The following is an 18,195-nucleotide window of genomic DNA, read 5'->3' on the forward strand; positions in this document are numbered from 1 at the left end:
TAGGGTTGCACTAGATGTCCTTGAGGATGCCAGTGGGGCTGAGTGTTAGGAAGTGGAGGTAGTCAGTGGCCAGAACAAAGAGCTTATAAACCAGTTTATGGACTTGGTTTTTACTTGAATAAGATGGGAAACCATTGGAAGGCACTGCTTTAGTGAGAGTTTTCTGGATGCTGTTTGAAAAAGTCTTGGAGACAGCAACTAGGAAGCAGCAAGACCAGTTAGGAGGCTTTGGCAGAGCTCTAGCTAGAGGTGTTGAAGGATTTAGGGTAGTTTTTGTAGTAGAGCCAGTAAACCTCTTGACTAGGACATGGAGATGTAAATGAAAGTGAGCAACTAGAAAGGTGGAGCTGTGAACTGAGATAGGATGACTCTAGCTAGCACTGGTTTGGTGTTCAGGGTAAGGTGATGGTGGTGAGGTAAACCAGAAGTTCCATTTTGGCTCTTTTAAGTTGGAGATGTCAATTAGGCATCCAAGTGGAAATGTCAAGTAGATAGTTGGATAAGACTAATGCAGGTCTGGGCTGGAGATAAAAATTATTATTATTATTATTATTATTATTATTTTAAATTATTTATTTATTTATTTATTTATGATAGTCACAGAGAGAGAGAGAGGCAGAGACATAGGCAGAGGGAGAAGCAGGCTCCATGCACCGGGAGCCCGACGTGGGATTTGATCCCGGGTCTCCAGGATCGCACCCTGGGCCAAAGGCAGGCGCCAGACCGCTGGGCCACCCAGGGATCCCCCTAAAAATTATTTTAAAGAGGGGAGGGGCAGAGGGAGAAGCTGACTGGGCTTGATCCTAGAACCCTGAGATCATGACCTGAGCAGAAGGCAGACCACCTCGGTGCCCCATGAGATAAGAACTTTTGACTCAGCTTTTAGATGGTATTTAAAACCATGGAACTGGATGAGATCACCTAGGGCCTGAGGTCAGATAAATGAGAAGCCTGATGCCTGGACCTGAGGGGTACTATAGTATTTTTGAGCTCTGGTAGATGATGAGAAATCAGCCAGTGCATTGAGAAGGAGTAGCCAGTGAGGTAGAAAGCAAGCCACATGAGAGTGGTATCCGAGGACCAAGGGGGGAATGCATCTCAGGAAGAAGGGCATGACCAGCTGTGCCAAATGCCCATAGAGAGGAGTAGTAAAAGGAACTGTAGGGACTCCCCCTTGAGTCTGCAAAGGTGAGGCCACTGGCCATCCGCATAGAAGCACTTGCGGTGCCTCATGGCAGTGGTGATGGTGAGGGGCCCAACTGGAATGGGCTCAAGAGATCGGTTGGCAGAATGTCTTTGATGCCCTCAGAAGTTCTTGTCCTGTCTGTCTCAAAATGGTAATATCTAGATGCTTATGAAGGATATGTTTGTTGAGTGGGTGTTAAGGGAGATAATGTGTATTTAGCACTTGGCCTGTCATGAAGTATTCATTAAACATGCTGCTGCTGCTACTTTGTTATTTTTATCCACTTCTGTGCCGGGGACTCTCATGAGGGCTGGGCCCCTATTCCTGGGGTCTCACTTAGCAGAGCTCCTTGTGAATGAATAAATGAATTGATTGCACAAATCCTTACAACAGCTATATGAAACTGGCATTTTGTTCTTATTTTGGAGATGATCTGGTTCTCAAACCAGAACTTTGAGAGGTCCTTTAGTCAAAAACAGATATCAAGGACCTCCTGACTCAGGCTGAGAACTGTTTATCCCATGCTGTGTCCTCAGAAGGATTGTGATTTCATTTAAGGACAAGCAAGTGAGAACTGTCTTTTAACTTTGGCTTGGGGGCATCCAGCTCCATACCCACTGTTATTTTTATCCTCTCTCAGTCACAGGCAGAATCATGGTAGGCAAAATAATGGTCCCCCAAAGATGTCTGTGTCCTAATCTCTGGAACCTATGAATATGTTATGGCAAGAGAAATTAAGATTGCTAATCAACTGACTATAAAATAGGGAGATTGTTCTGGATGATCCAAGCAGGACCAGTGTAATCACAAGAGTCTCTACAAGTGGATGAGAAAAGGTAGAGGTGGTCAGAGTGATATGATGTGGGAAAGACTTAACCCACTTTTGCTGGCTTTGCTAGTACAGGAAGGAGGGTACCTACAGCCACGGATAGCAGGTGGCCTCTAGAAGCTGGAAAAGATGAGGAAACACTCCACTAAAGCCTCCAGAGGAATGCAGTCCTTCTGGCATCTTGATTTTTGCCCACTGGTATCTGTATTGGACTGTAAGACAACAAATTTGAGTTGTTCCAAGCCACTGAGTGTGACAATTTGTTACAGCATCCATAGGAAATGAATACAGTAAGTAATGTGATTGGATGATCTTATTCCCTTAGCACTTTTCATTCAGCACATAATACACTTGTAATGAAACTGCTAATACTTTTGGGAGCTATATTTATAAAAACGTGTGTCTCTCTTTTCTAATATATGTCCAAGAATGTTGTTTAAATAATGATTGCACTTGACAATTAGAGTCTGGTTCTACTCTGTCAGGAGTTGAAAACATTCCTTTTCTCTGAAGACTCAAGAAATGCTGTAACAAATCTAATTTCTAAAATCTACAGATTTCTTTTCATCCATGAGTTACTTGAGTTTTAGTGCAACTATTTTAAGTATAAAGGCAGGCATCTGTGCTACCATCACTCTTTCCCTTAGAATGTGGTTGCTTTCTCCAAAAAACCCAGTGAATGAAATAAATCTTTCAAAATAGTATCAGAAGGGATGAGAGAGGGGGAAACCTTTGATTTAGTTTTATCTTTAGTTTTAGATTTTAGTCTGTTGTCATCATTTCCATCGGTTATTGGGCACCTTTGATGTATTTGGTTCATGATGGCATAGGAGTACTGACAGCCTTGACTCCATCTTGTTTCCCCCTCTGGCACACAGTTGGTGTCACTCTAGATAACTGGTACAGAGCCTCTGGCACACAGGTGGCGCCACTTTAGATAACTACCCTGTGATCTCACCACCATGCCCCTTGCTATATAAAAACTGTGGGTTGAGGTCCAGGCTTGGTGGAGAATAGGGGCAGAGAATAGGAATGCAGTGCCCTGGATCATTTTTCTGTCTGCCTGATTACTCCATCAGTTTGAATAAATTTTTGTGTAGATGGTATGGAGTGGTCCATCCTTACCCCCGCAAGGGTGGAGCTATTGCTGTCCATTTCTCTAGTGAATGGAGTAGCAAAATCCCAGAGGCAAATTTGGGGAGAGGTGAGTGCTGGGTCAAAATAACTCCCACTTCTGGATGACTCCAGTTGCCTCCAGAGTTTCTCACTTGGGGATGTTAAGTTCAGGAATCCCTCTTTCCTTTTATAGTGTCTTCAGGGCTGATTTGGGGGAAGAGGCCAGCAGCCCAGACAAGCTCTCTGTCTTGGCAGGAGCTGGGTAGTAGTCAGCATTCTATAGAGAAACAGAACCAATAGGTTCTGAAAGAGAGAAAATCTGAGAGAGATCAATGGGATCTGAAAGAGAGGGAGAGAAAGAGATTTATTATAAAGAACTGGTTTGTGTGATTATGGAGCTGGCAAGTCCTCAGATCTGTGGGGTGAGTCAGCATGCTGGAGACCTAGGAGAGCCAGGGATTTCACAGACTCAACACCAAGAAAGAGCCAATGTTTCAGTTCAGATTCAAATATAGGGGAAAAAAGCTGCCCAGTTTGAAAGCAGTTAGGCAGAAAGAACTTTACTGTTCTAGAGGGTCTGTCTTTGTTCTGTCCAGGCCTTCAACTGATTGGATGAGCCCCACCTATATTGGGAAGGACAATCTGCTTTACCAATTTAAATGTGAATGTCATCCAAAACGACTCTTATAGAAACACTCAGAATAATGATTGATCAAATATCTGGGCATTCCATGATCCGGTCAGGTTGACATAAAATTAATCATCACAAGCCTTAAGAGTTTTGTTCTTTTCCTATGGTCATATAATCTTTAATTAAGACCATCAACAATGATTTATTTATTGTTTTCCATTTTCTTGTCTTTTACCTTGACTAAAACTTATAAATCAGTTTTGAAAAATAAAATGATAATAGACACCTCTGAGTTTCCTGTTGCTTCTCTTTATTGTTGAGTGTCATGTTGGCTTTTGATTTCAAATGTTCATTCTCAGCTTTTCAAGAGAGAAGCCTTTTTATTTACTGAAAGTTGTTGTTTAGAATCAGAAATGAGGGCTGAACTTTATAATTACTATTTCAGTATTTATAAGTGTGGTCCTACAGTTTTTCTTCTTTGGCCTATCAAATGATGAAATTGGATTTGTTAATATCCAGTCTTTGTATTTCTGCAATATTTTATCTAAAAAGTTTTCTATTAATATATCCTGGGGTTTCAGGATACCTGGGTGGCTCAGTGTTGAGTGTCTGCCTTCGGTTCAGGGCATGATCTCAGGGTTGAGTCCCGCATTGGACTCCCTCTGGGGAACCTGCTCCTCCCTCTGTGTCTCTGCCTCTCTCATGAATAAATAAAATATTTAAAAAATATATATGTATATATATGTTGGGGTTTAATTTGTGATAGTTCAAATTTTTATATTTAAATTCTAACATGAGATGACAGAACTGTGTTTTCTCCCACTGTGGTGTTTGGAAGTTTTGGTATGAGGATTATGCCACTTTTTTTTTTTTTTTTTAAAGATTTTATTTATTTACTAGAGAGAGCATGCACATGCATTCGAGCGGGGTGGAGGGGTAGAGTGAGAGGGGGAGAGAGAGAATCCTCGAGCTGACTCTTTACTGTACTACACAACCCGATGCAGGGCTTGGGGCTTGATCTTGTGAACCTGAGATCATGACCTGAGCTGAAATCAAGGGTCAGATGCTTAACTGACTGAACCACCCAGGTGCCCCTGCCATCTTTTTGAAATGAATTGTGAAGTTTTTATTATTTCCCTATGTTGGGACAGTTTAAAAAACTTAGGGACTTTCTGTTTGAGGGTTCTTAATAGAACATGTAAAAACAGTCTAGGCCAGATGCTGTTCTGCAGAAGATGGGTAGAACTGGGATGACTTACTTTCTCGGTTTATGATGTGGTTATCATATTCTATTTGCCTTTTAAAAGTCCCAGCCCTTGGACTTATTAATGATTCAGTTTCCTGGTTTACTAATGCATTCTTTTACCTTTTTGAGCATTCTCTGGTTCCCTGCAGTGTCCCCCTTTCCTGCTAGCAGCTTTCTCTTGGTCCTGCAGTACTTAACGGCTGGGGCTCTCAGACCATCAATAATGCCCTGCCACATGTTAGCAGCTCTTGGTCTCTGCTGGTAGGAGAAAGATGGAGACAGTGGCCAGGACTGAAATTGCAGGCATGGAGAAATACTGGGCAGAGGTTGCCGACAGTCACCTCCTTCTGGAGAAAACCGTCCCTAAGGGGTGGGTGAAGCATCTGTTTGGTTGAACAGGACAGGCTCTGGGAGGTTAGTGGGTGAGCTAAACCATCTTCCTACTTTTGTTCAGATTGTATTCTCATGAAGCAAATCAAGGTGGGTCGTAAACTCACATTCATATTCAGCATACGTATCATTTTCTCCTCGATTCTGGTTAACACTTTCTCTTAATTGTTATTGCTATTTTAGGTTTTTCATCTTTATCTGTTTCTTCCTGGAAATCTTTGAGAAGCTGTCAGAGACTTTGGTGGGGGTGGCCAGCAAGGTGCTTCTTTGCATCTACAATATGGAGTGTGCAATTGAAAGACATTTGAGAAGTATTTAATGTCCTCTAAAACATAATACAATCTCAGGAACTGGAGCATTTTCCTTGTCCATACAACAATAGACATATAAATTGTAGATGTAAGTTTTTCATGAAAATGGATTTGGTAAGGTCTCTATCTGCTATTGTGGTTTGGTGGTAGAGCTTCATTTCTGTAAATTTATCTTTAATTTGCTGTTTCAGAATAGCTACTCGTTTTCCTGTGTTTAGTGCCTCCACCTCTCAGCCTCCCCTTACCCCCCATCCCCCGGCTATAAAATAACACATAGTTGAGGTGATCTCTGCAGTTCCTTTTGGCTGATAGCTTATGATTTGGATTTTCCTGTGTGGAAATCTAAATGAGAATGTCTTAGAAAAGCTTCTTACTAACCTCGGTCTGCTCGTACCACATACTTGTGTTTTCACTGGTCTTTATTAGGTACCCACAGTTTTGTTAGGTGAGTTCAGAACAATGAAAAGGCATAAACCCTACTTCTCAGGATCTTGTGATCACCAAGGGATATTGGGAAGAAAGGAAAAAAGGGTTATGTTGGCTTTAGTGGCGGAAATTGTCCACCTGAATGGCATACCTTGAAGATTGGGGGGTTATTCTATATGGCTAGAAGGAAATGAAAAGCTTATTTGCTTTTTTCGTTTTTTTTCCCCCTCCTCTATATATTCTTATCGCTTTCCCAATATAAAATAAATGATGGGAGTTGATCCTGTTTATGGCATGTGGCTCAGGGCATGGGAACCTTCACCTTATTTTTCTCCTCCTTGAATTGAACATGAAATTCTGATGCTACAGGGCAGAGGAGAGACCAGGGTTTATGAAGACTGCATAGCTTGTGAATCTTAAGTAGAGCTCTTCAATTATTAGAGGCTCAACTTTTTCTCACTTTTCTACTCAAAGTGTTACGGTAAGGAAAGCAGCTTTAAGAGATAAGAATCTTAGGTTAGTAGAGTTTTGAAGAGGATGTTGAACAATAGCTTTAGAAGCAGCATTTATTTCTTTAATAAATGTAATACATGTTTATCTTAGTATAGAAAATACTGGTAATAGCTCACAATAGTGATTACTATTTTCTGTAATGGCCCCAGCAACCCTGTGATATGGGTCCTGCTGTCATTCCCCCATTTGAAAAACAGGTGTTTGGTGCTTATTCTTCTGATTTTTTTCCCCCTACATAAACTAAAATTTGGATCATGCAAAAGCAGGTTTTATGACCTACTTTTTCAACTAATAAGACATTTTAAGAACACCTTTGTTATTAAAAAGTTTTTTTTTTTTTTAAATTTTTATTTATTCATGATATGCACACAGTGAGAGAGAGAGAGGCAGAGACACAGAGGGAGAAGCAGGCTCCATGCACCGGGAGCCTGACGTGGGATTCGATCCTGGATCTCCAGGATCGCGCCCTGGGCCAAAGGCAGGCGCCAAACCGCTGCGCCACCCAGGGATCCCTGTTACTAAAAAGTTTTTGAAAACATTTTTGTTTTTGTGTTTTTGTTTTTTTGAAAACAGATTTTAATGTCTGCATAACATTTAATTTTATGAAATTCATTTAACTCAGAGTTTTTTAACCTTGGAACTGTTGGCAATTTTGGCGGGATAATTTTTTATCCTGAGAGATTTGTCCTGTGCATTGTAGTATGTTTAACATCATCTCTGGCCACTAACAGATGCCAGCAGCACTTTCTCCTCCCACTCAGTTGTGATGACAATAATGTCTCCAGACATTGCCAAATAAATGTCTTGTGGGGATAAAATTACCCTTGGTTTGAGAATCCCTTATTTAACCATATATACTTAATGGTTTTAATATGGATATGGGGTACCTGGGTGGCTCAATTGGTTAAGCGTCCAAGTTTTGATTTTTGACTCAGGTCATGATCTCAGGGTCGTGAGATCGAGCCCTGTGTCAGGCTCTGCACTGGGTGTGGAGCATGTCTGTGATTCTCCCTCTCCCTGCCACACTTTTCTCTCTTCCTATTTACCTTTCAAAAAAAAATATGGATATGAATAGACTCATTGTGAATTATCTATATGAAAAAATAGATCCATGTCATCTAGATTACATTTATCAGCTCTAATTTCAGCTACTTTCTTTGGTTAATATGTTTTCTGTAATAGCAATATTGCTTGAAAGTCAAAATTTAGCAACATTATTTGCATTCATATAAGACTGTAATTGCTTATCTGTCACCAGTCTGATGGAAAGGCATCCTGGGAGCTTTGACCACAGTTGTTTTATTGTGGATGAATTCCATTATCTCCATGTCACTTTCTTAAAAAGTTTGGTCATTGAGGCAGCTATAATACCTTTTGTTATTAATGGAAACTGGAAGTTACTCTTTCAGCTTGTTTATGTAGTTTTCTTGATATGTTTTGACATTTTGGAAGGATATATAAAGCCGTCTTTCCTACCAGCCATCTTTATGTGTAAAGAAAATTATTTTCTGTAATAGAACTCTAATCTACAATAATTAATGGTTGCACTTGCCCTTTTAGAGAGGTAGCATTCATTTGTGGGGATGGGTTGGTACGCAAAACAGGGTTAATTGGAATCATTAGTCCTTGATTAATTATGAATCTTATGTTGAGGACCTTTATGCAGTCTCAAAGAGTAGATCTCTTTTATTCTTTCCCAAAAAGTTCAAGATTGACATGCTGTGTTTGGAAATATCCTGTAATGTGCATGCATATGCATGTATGTTTACTGATAACATTGTAATTTCTTTTTTTTTTTTTAAACTTTTTTTTTTTAATATTTTTTATTTATTTATGGTAGTCACAGAGAGAGAGAGAGAGAGAGAGAGGCAGAGACACAGGCAGAGGGAGAAGCAGGCTCCATGCACCAGGAGCCCGACGTGGGATTCGATCCCGGGTCTCCAGGATCGCGCCCTGGGCCAAAGGCAGGCGCTAAACCGCTGCGCCACCCAGGGATCCCAACATTGTAATTTCTAATAGCTGTATTGATACAATAAAATGTATAGTTCTTGACTTTGTTGATAATACCCTATTGTAGTGAATAGGTCTCTTTCTTAAAAATTTGTTGTTTTTGATACTGTTTTGATTGACTTACAGAATAGTGTGAATTATGCTTTTTAAAAGATTATTTGTATTTGGCTCAGCTGTTTTATTATTCTGTTCTCCCTCTGTCTTCTTTATTAAATAGTGATCCTAAAGATTTCAGTATTACATGAGACTTCTTTCAAAGTGAATTATTTGGAGGCACCTGTTGGTACAGTCAGTCTTGATTGTGGCTCGGGTCATGATCTCAGGGCTTTGAGATCAAGCTCCATATTGGGCTCTGTGCTGGTTGTGGAGCCTGCTTGGGATTCCCTATCTCTCTCTCTCTTTGCATTTTTGTTTTAAACAGTGATTTTTTTTTCTTTTTTTTTTTTTTTTTGATGGTAGTGTTCTTGTATCCGGCTTTAAAGCATTTTGGGTATTTATTAAAAAGATTTACCCCTCACCAGATGCAATGGTGACATGTGGCCAGGTAAACCGTTCATCTTATAATTTCTGAATGTTCAAGTGAGGTCTTTCTCATTGTTGAAACTGGATGGGATAAAGGCCATCTCTGTAGAGTGAGGTTGTGATTCGTCAAGGAGTGCTCACCTGGGGGTATTTTCCACTGGCTTAATTTGTGTCTTAGAAAATATCTCACCTCTCCCTTTCAGTATTTCTGGTATTTTATTTTGGAAGTAAAAAGAAACAGAAAAAAAATGCATTTTAATAAAGTAGTTTCTAGAAATAACATTTTAAGTTCTGTATTAAGAGTAACAATATAAAAAATGTAACAGTCTTTCTGTTAACTCCCTGAATACATGTGACACATTTTTTTTTTTTTTTGGATGCCTGCTTTTCTTTTTTTTTTTTTAATTTTTATTTATTTATGATAGTTACAGAGGGGGTGGGGGGAGGCAGAGACACAGGCAGAGGGAGAAGCAGGCTCCATGCACCGGGAGCCCGATGTGGGATTCGATCCCAGGTCTCCGGGATCACGCCCTGGGCCAAGGGCAGGTGCCAAACCGCTGTGCCACCCAGGGATCCCGTGACACATATTTTTAAAAGTAAAATTCAAGTCCTGTTTTGGACTGTAACAGCAGTATATAAAATGTACTGATGTGTGAAAGATATGGAGAAATTTAAAAGAGGATGAAAAATTGGTTATAAATGCCAAAAAAGTTTTTCTTATACATGAATTTTAAATTATCAGGTGAAAAGTGCAATATTCTTATGGGTATATACATCTAAATTAGGTGATAGGACTTCTGCCGTGAAAATTTATCCTGTGGTGTTAGTAACAAATTACTAAATAGTTTTTCAGGCAGAAGTCTTTAATTGCCTTAATTTGTTATCCACAAAAGTAATTTTTTTTTTTTTTTTTTTGCTTTTAAGTTGGAACTCTGTGGGAATGACTGATATGAAATTTATTTTCAGATAGTGTCCTAGAATCCTACATAGGATGGCTTAAAGGACTTGTCTTTAATTAAAAGTGCTCTACACTTAGTGAAAATCCATGTTAGTTGAAGGATTGATTCTTTTTAAAGGAAAGCTGCAAATTTTTCTTGTATGGGTAAATGTCACTCTGTTCATATCTTCGCTTAGATGCAAGTCAAGACTTGTACTATTCTGCTAGGTTGTCATAGAAACGCAGTTAACTGTCATCTCGACTCAGACTGTTGATGGTTTTATTTGTAGGTTTGCAAGATTATTAAAATTTAACAAAAATTATTGATTTGCCTTTTATTAACACTGAGTTGTTTTCCATGGAAATTAAAACTGCACAAAACCCTTTTTTTCTGCTTAAATTTCTTTAAAGGTGAAACTATATTAAATCTGCTTGATTTTTTTTAAGTTTTTATTTAAAATGTGATAGTCTACCACAGTAGAATAACCTCCATGAATTGTATTTTTGAATCATTTTCCATTTTCTTTGTTTACAGCAAGCAGAAAAAAAAAACCTTAAAAATTTCACCTTTAGACTGCTTTCTAACTTAACATAAAAGATACCTGTCAGAAAAGCATGAAATGCTACATCAAGTGCCTAATATTGGAGTTTTCATTTTATTTATGATTTTTGAAGCCTAGCACGAATGCTTCAGTGAGCTGTGTTGTGAAAGTATTTATTTTTGTATATTTATGCGAGAGAAATTATTTAGTTTTCACTTATAAATAAGACCGGCAAACCTTATTTACAGTAACTTTATCTAATGGTCCGTGGATGAGTGCTTTTATGCAAAACAGTCAAGAGGCTAGAATTAACTTTTCACATTGGATGCACATTTGATGTCTAAACTTGAGCAACATGTGGCATCTTATTATAAAGACTAGCATTCAGGATTCAATTTGTATTTAACACATTTACTTCAGAAGGCACGTGTCATCTTTGCCACATTTAATGTTAACTTTGTAAGGATTTCGATTTCTTGCTTGTAGGTACATAAGTAGAAGTGTTTATTTGTTGCTTTTTGCAATTTTCCTTTATATAGGTTTTTTACACTTGGTTAATTAGCTATTTTAAGAGCAAGTCATTTTTGACATATGGCTTCTTGGATTGACTATTGTCATTTATTTTTTTTAAAGAAGTATAGGTATTTTATTTTTTAGGCTTTATAGATAACCATGCTTATTATACTTTTGCCACTATTCTTAAAGTTATTTTTGGAAGGTTAGTAGTGGGTATATATCATCTTTGATTTTTAATACTCTTACTAAATAATTAATAGCTTGTATATACTGGGGAAAGAAAATTTGACACCTCATCAGAAACATGGAATATTGACTTTTAAAGAAGATTTTATTGAGCAAGAGATTGAGAAAGCAAGAAAGTGAGGAAGCATGAACAGGGAGTGAGGGGGAAGAAGAAGCAGACCCTCAGCTGAGCAGGGAATCTGAAGCCATGCTTAATCCCAGGGTCCTGGGATCATAACCTGAGCTGAAGGAAGATGGTTAACCAACTGAGCCACCCAGGAGCCCCTACCAATTTTTTAAAATCAGATTTATTGCTCTTAAAATTGTATTACTTTTATAGCTAGCCTGCACAATGGCCCCCAGTCATCCTCTCCTGTTATTCCTGATCTTGTGACCTCCCCTCCCACACTGAATGGTGGCTGACCTGTATGATCAATAGGATACTGCAGACGTGTGATCTCTTAGGCTAGGTCATATATGACTTTGCTTTCTCTTGGATCACTCACTGTGGGGGAAGTCACTTTCCATGTCCTGAGGACTCCCTGGTAACCCTAAGGGGGAAGAGGTCTGTGAAGTGAGGAACTGAAGCCTCCTACCAACAACCAACACCAACTTGCCCATTATTTGAGTGAGCCATTGTGGAAGCATACCCTAACCCCAGTCAAGCCTTCAGATGGTTGCAGCCTCAGTGGACATCTTGCTTGCAACCCTGTGAGAGACCTTAAGTCTGAACCACCTAGCTATGCCAGTCCTGTATTACTTAGCCACAAAACTATTAAATTCATCTTTAAATACTTAAAATAATACACCTTTATTGTTTTAAGTTAGTAAACTTTGGCATAATATGGTATGCAGAAATAGATAACTAATGCACCTGCTAAATACATTTTTAAACATTTCCTATTGATCGCATCGTTCATAGTTACTTGTAGGCATAGAAATTGTGGAGGTTTCTGTTTGTGATTTTAACATCATTTTCCTAGGCATTTGGGTAGTGTGTTATACTGTAGAGTATTCATAACAATTTGAATTTCGGCTTTGTGTATGTTCTTTATGAAATTAAAATTTCCACTCATTTCTGTGTACCGAACATCTATAAAATGTTATATTACATATAATTCCAGTATTTATTTTTTTAAGTCAAGAGAATGAGGTGTCTGATGTTAAGTCTGTTTCATGATGTTTGATGAATATCATCCTTTCTATGTGATGATGTGGTTCTGTGCCCCAGAGGTAAAGATTTCTTGTGGCATTTGAGTTTGCATTTCTGCCTGGTATGTCCTGCCAGTCATCATGTGAACTAGGCCTACTCTACGGGTCATTTTTTTTTTGTTACTTATTTTTTTAATTTTTTTTTACTCTGACATGCCTCAGTGTGATTTTCTTCATATTTATCCTGCTTGGGATTAGAGCTTCTTGAATTCGTGGGTTGAGGTATGTCAGTTTTAGGGAATTCTCCATTCTTACCCTCTTTAACTGTTGATCTTGCCTTTCCTCTCCATTTTCCTTATTTTTCTGGGACCATAATTGTTAGCCCATTTCCCTGTGTTCCACATATTTCCTATTCTTTTCTGCATTTTTTGTTCATTTTTCTACTCTGGCTTTCTTTGGGATATTTTTTGACCTGTTTTACACTTCACTAATCCTGTCTTCTGCCAAGCCATCTGTTGTGTTCTTAGTTTCAGTGACATTTCTCACTCTTAAAATTTCCATTTTTTTCTTTTTTGTGGATTACAGTTCCTTGTTGAAAATTTCTATCTTTTCGTCTATTTTCTCCGTTTCCTCCATTGTTTCTTTGAACATGTGAATCATAGTATGTCAAGGAGTTTTTGCTAACTCCAGGTCACCCATGGGTCTGTTTTTATGGTCTTTTTTTTCTCCTTGATTTTTAGTTAGTTGGTCCTGTCCTATGGCATACCGGGTGATTTTTTAAAATTGATTTTATTATTTTTTATTCTCAGTATTGTAAGTGAAAAGGTTAGAGGCCCCAGTAGTTTTCATACTCCAAATAATTTTCTTTCTCCCAGGAGTCACCCTTTTACTGGACAGGTAGGTTGGGGGTTATATACATACTACCTTAATCCAGTCGGGGTTTGAACTGAGTCAAAGACAGATTGAAGTTTTAGGAAGCACTTTTTTTTTTTTTTGTATCCCCTGGAGACCAGGAGTTCTAGTTAGCCTGTAGTATTCATCAGGACCTCATTTGTTGGTAATTCCTGAACTCTGTTTTTTGTCTCTTCGAGCACATCAAGGCAGTTGGTTTGCATTTTTCAGGCTTTCTGTTTAGTGTTTCTAGCCTCATGCCCCGTATTCCTTTGGGAAAAGTGGCTGTGTAACAAGCTCCCTTCTTTGCCTTTCTCCTTCACTAGAATCTTAGCTCCTCAAGCCTCCAGTTTTGTTACTCAAGCCCAACAAGTACTGGAAGGTTTGCTGCTTTTCCTTCCCTTAGCAGTGTCTTCTTCTGAGGCAGAGCTTGGGTTCTCAGCCTCTTGTCCTGCACCCCGAATTGGTCTTTACTTCCAGGGAGAATGACTGGTGCATGGCAACTCCCCTCCCCCATGCTTTCTCCAGTTTTTCCACCATCCTGGAATCTTGGCCCTTCTAGCTCAGGTAGCTTCAGCAGCCCTTTTCACTGACGCCTCAACTGTTGCTATATATTTCATTAAGGCTTTCTAGTTGCTGGGTGGGAGCATTGGCATGCCTCTCTCTATTCAAATGTTAGCTGGGAAGTGAAGATGCTACAATAATTTTGAAGGGAATGTCCGTGAGTAGATTATTTTTATGAACTTTTGTTTTGGTGAGCTTTATCCTGTCACAGTTGTTGGTACATGCACATTTTATAGTTTCTCATTATGAATTGATACAGCAAAATAACATCTTTTTCTGAATCATTGTAATAATTTTTATTATTATCCTTGATTTAATTCAGAGCCATCATAGTCAATATAGGTTCCTAACTTTACTCCATAACTGTGCGGATTAAAGATATCCTAAGATACGCTGTATCAATAGTGAGGTTAAACATATAGTTAGTAATAATGCATACAAAATGGTTAAGACATTTTAATGCATTTAAGAAAATTTTTTTAACATTAAATTTATTCAGCTGAAGGTAAACAATATGTTTTCTCACAAACAGGAATGATCATGGAGTAGCAGTTTTTAAAAATATCAAAATATTTTTATCTGAGGGTATAAATATATTTTGTTGGATATAAAATTTCTAGTTTCCTTTCTTTGATTTTTTGTAATTATATTATTCTAACTAAAATGAAATATTCTCAAATCTGACAAAAAATATTTAATCTTGAAACACAAAGTCTTTGGAGGTTTATTGTATTACTGTCTCAGCTGCTGTGGCATTTTAGATCCACGAGGTCAAATTGACAAGTATTTTTGCCCACACATCTTTTATTGGCATATGTGGCCACATAGTTTTGTATTTACCCTTAGATGCCAAAGTTGAATACTGTCGGCACTAGGTATGTATACTCCTGTTTTCAACTTTTGAATGTTTTCTGCTGGTGAAGTTGTAGCAGTTGATACACCCAGTTGGAAAAAGGAAACATGAAGATCTTACCCTTGAGCTGTAGTTGTAGTTATTGACAATCAGTGAGGAAGCCATCTCTGGGTCCCCCTTAAGAAATATGTTTTGAGTCTGACTATTTCAAATGAATCTGTGATGGCTGTCATTTTCTCTGCTTTTTGTGCAGGAAGAAGAAAGTGAAGAGGAACCCAAACTGAAGTATGAAAGGCTTTCCAATGGGGTAACTGAAATCCTTCAGAAGGATGCAGCTAGCTGCATGACAGTCCATGACAAGGTAAGGTAGCCCTTCTAGAGGATTCTTCTGTTAAGTTGTTTCTCTTGCAAGTTTGTTTATACTTTGGAGTCTTGATGCTCTTGGTGGTGGCTTTTTCCAGTAATTGTGTCTTCCGCCCTCTCTTCCTTTCTTCGTCCTCTCCAACAAAAAAATGAAAACAACAACCAAAGACATTGTAGTATGTATTTGTGTACACACACACACACATACACACACGCACGCACCACATTGCAAGAGTGTATAAAGTAGAATTTAGATATGAAAGATTTATAGCAAGTAGTTCTTGGCAACTCTATCACTTTAAATTCCTCAAACCCTAAGTAGTAGAGTTGAGAAGTGTTAAGATTGGAAATGGTGTAGCGCTCAGTACTTTCATAAGAGCAGAAGAGATTACATTGAAGGTGTTAGGAATCAGTAGAAAGACCCCAAATGATTACTCATATGTCGTATGAATGAATTAAAATATTCCACATTTGAATCTTTGTTGTAACAAATCAGGTTCAAGTCCAATTTCCGTACTGTGTAGCACCCTTAGCCTGTTCTTGGACCAAAACAAAATGTGTTGTGAGAAGAGTACTGGAGGCCACACAGTGCGAACCATTGCCCTCTTCCTGATGGGCCCCAAGAGTGAGGCAGACTCCTCAAGTGTGATCCATCTCCTGGCTTTGCCCTGTGTTATCAGCAGTGCCTGTGCCTACCCTTCTTTTTTTACTCCATCCTGCTAAACAGATTCCTGGACTCAACACATTGATAGAATGTTTGTTCTCTCTTTAGCAGAAATGCCCTCGTTTGGGGCACCTCTCATTTGGCCTTCCCATTGTGGCCACGTCCCAGATTCCTCTTCACTTTGTTTCATCCCCTGAAGACTGGCCTTGTAGTTCTTGTAAACCTCTCCTTCCGTCTCGCTTCATCTCTCCCTCCCAGTAAGGCCACGTGGATGGCACTTGTGCCTGGAACTTGAGGATCTTTCCATGTCCTCACTCTTGACCCCTTTTATCCCTCAAGCTTTGGTATTAATTTTCTGACTACCCTGTTCTGTGACTTTCAGGAGCTCTGATCTTGAATCCATTCCTTGCTTAATTCCCTGCCTCTACCAAATGGTTAGCTCTCCTCTCGCTTTACCAGTGTCTCCAGTTCTTTTACAGCCCCGTCCTTTGTCTCCCCCCTCAAGCCACTGCAAACCCTGTTATGGATTTGTTCTTCGTTGGCCCTGTTAGTCCTCAGCCTGTCTTCTCAGCCTCTGTCCCTTGTCTCTGATGATGCCATTTCTACATAAGTAAGAAAATCCAATCTCTCAGGCCTGACGTGCCTCAGCCCCTGACCCCTTTCCCAGCCCATGGAATTCATGCCCATCCTTCCCCCTCGGAGGCTTCCTGCCCACTCTTGTTCTGCACTGAACTTCATATACCCCCTTCCCTCTTAGTGGTGCTCACCCTAGCCCCATGTCACTGCTAACCTCTTTCAGGGTCTGTAGGTTTTCCTGTCTTGGGTATTGCCTAGAGATGGACTCCTACCTTGTTTACTTTTGTGTATATGGCTTTGACTTGGCGTAACAGTTTTGAGGTTCACCTGCCATGTAGTCTGGATCAGTCCTTTGCTCCTTTTTGCTGCTGAACAGTATTCCATTGTATGGGGCAGACAGACCACGTTTTGTCTGTCCATTCACCAGCTGACAGATCTTTTGCTGCTTTTAAAAGTGTGGATCTCCCCTTTCTTCTATACAAAAGCTTTGGGAGAAGCTTTCTTAAGCCATTCTTTTATTATTCTCTTGATCACTTCTGTGATTCCCTTCTGGTTCTTTCACTTTCTCCTTACCTCCACCTTTCCCTCACATGTTGGTTTTGCTAGGATTTGGTCCACTGCCCACATTTCTTTGTAGTTTGTACTTTTCTTGATTTTAAATTTCCAGACTTCTCTGACCACCCATCCACTGACGCCTCCCCAGAGTAGTGTGCTGCTTTATCCAGGTGCCTCTTAAAGACTTCTTCCTTTTGTTCTTTTCGCACACCCATAACAAACTCATGTTCTTTTCCCTCCGTAATCTCACATCTATTTTGTGTTCTTTGCCCTATTTGGCGGCATCACAGTCTCTTTCGTCATCTAAGCCAAAGCTGACTCCTCCCTTGCTTCTATGCAGTCCCCCTCCCCCCAAGTCCTGGTGATCCCCCTGCCCCTCCTCCCCTCGCCTGGAATCAGACTTCTCACTTTCCTATCTAAACCCCTCTGCTGCCTGGTTGCCATGATGATCTGTTGAAAATAGAGGTTTAAAGCTCTCATGTGATTTTCACCACCTGCTACATAAAGTCTCAGCTCTTAATGCAGTAAGGCCCTCTGAGATCTTGCCTTCTTCTGTAACTGACTTTATGTCTTACCACTCTCTGCTATGTGGGTGGTGGTCTGGTTGCAACACTTGGCTGTTTTTACTCCATCCCTTCTGCCTGGATTCTCCTCCATCCCACCTGCTTGAGCCCACTCCCATCCTGAGCCCTTGTCTTTCACTTTAGGCATCTGTCATTTCTCCCAGAACACACACACACACACACACACACACACACACACCGCTAGCCAGTCTACTTTCTTGCAGATTTGCTTTGACTCTGGTCCATCCACAACACTCCTTTCCACTAAAGTAGTCTTCCGGAAATTCGAATCTGATCATGTAATCCTCCCTAGAATTCTGTATTGGTTTCCTGATGTCTTCATGATTTCGACACCCTTTCCTTTCCTCTTCTGCTTTCATCTCCATAAATATTCAGGTGCTTCCTATGAACCAACCTTTCCAGACTTATCACCAGTCTCTTCCACTGGGCACAAAGTGGATACTCTTGCCATATATAACCACTTGTAGTTTCTTGACTTTGTTCTACTTTTTATGTGACTCCATGCCTCTGAGCAAGTTGTATCCATTCTGCCTAAAATGTTCTTTCCACTAGCCTGTTCCATCTGCCTCAGGTTCTACTATGTAACTCCTCCT

At 39.6% G+C, this 18,195-nt stretch overlaps 1 protein-coding gene across 3 annotated transcripts in view; it reads left to right on the forward strand.

Moving 5' to 3' along the window:
• The window catches only part of VPS41 (VPS41 subunit of HOPS complex), a 173,266-nt gene that overhangs the window by 20,082 nt on the left and 134,989 nt on the right, over positions 1-18,195 (forward strand). For all 3 annotated transcript variants that reach the window (XM_025449198.3, XM_025449199.3, XM_049096283.1), the window contains exon 3: positions 15,114-15,221. In XM_025449198.3, the coding sequence (XP_025304983.1) occupies positions 15,114-15,221 (108 nt within the window). The remainder of the gene's footprint in view (positions 1-15,113; positions 15,222-18,195) is intronic.

Source organism: Canis lupus, chromosome 18 (assembly GCF_003254725.2).
Source record: "Canis lupus dingo isolate Sandy chromosome 18, ASM325472v2, whole genome shotgun sequence".
Classification (NCBI taxonomy): Eukaryota; Metazoa; Chordata; class Mammalia; order Carnivora; family Canidae; genus Canis; species Canis lupus.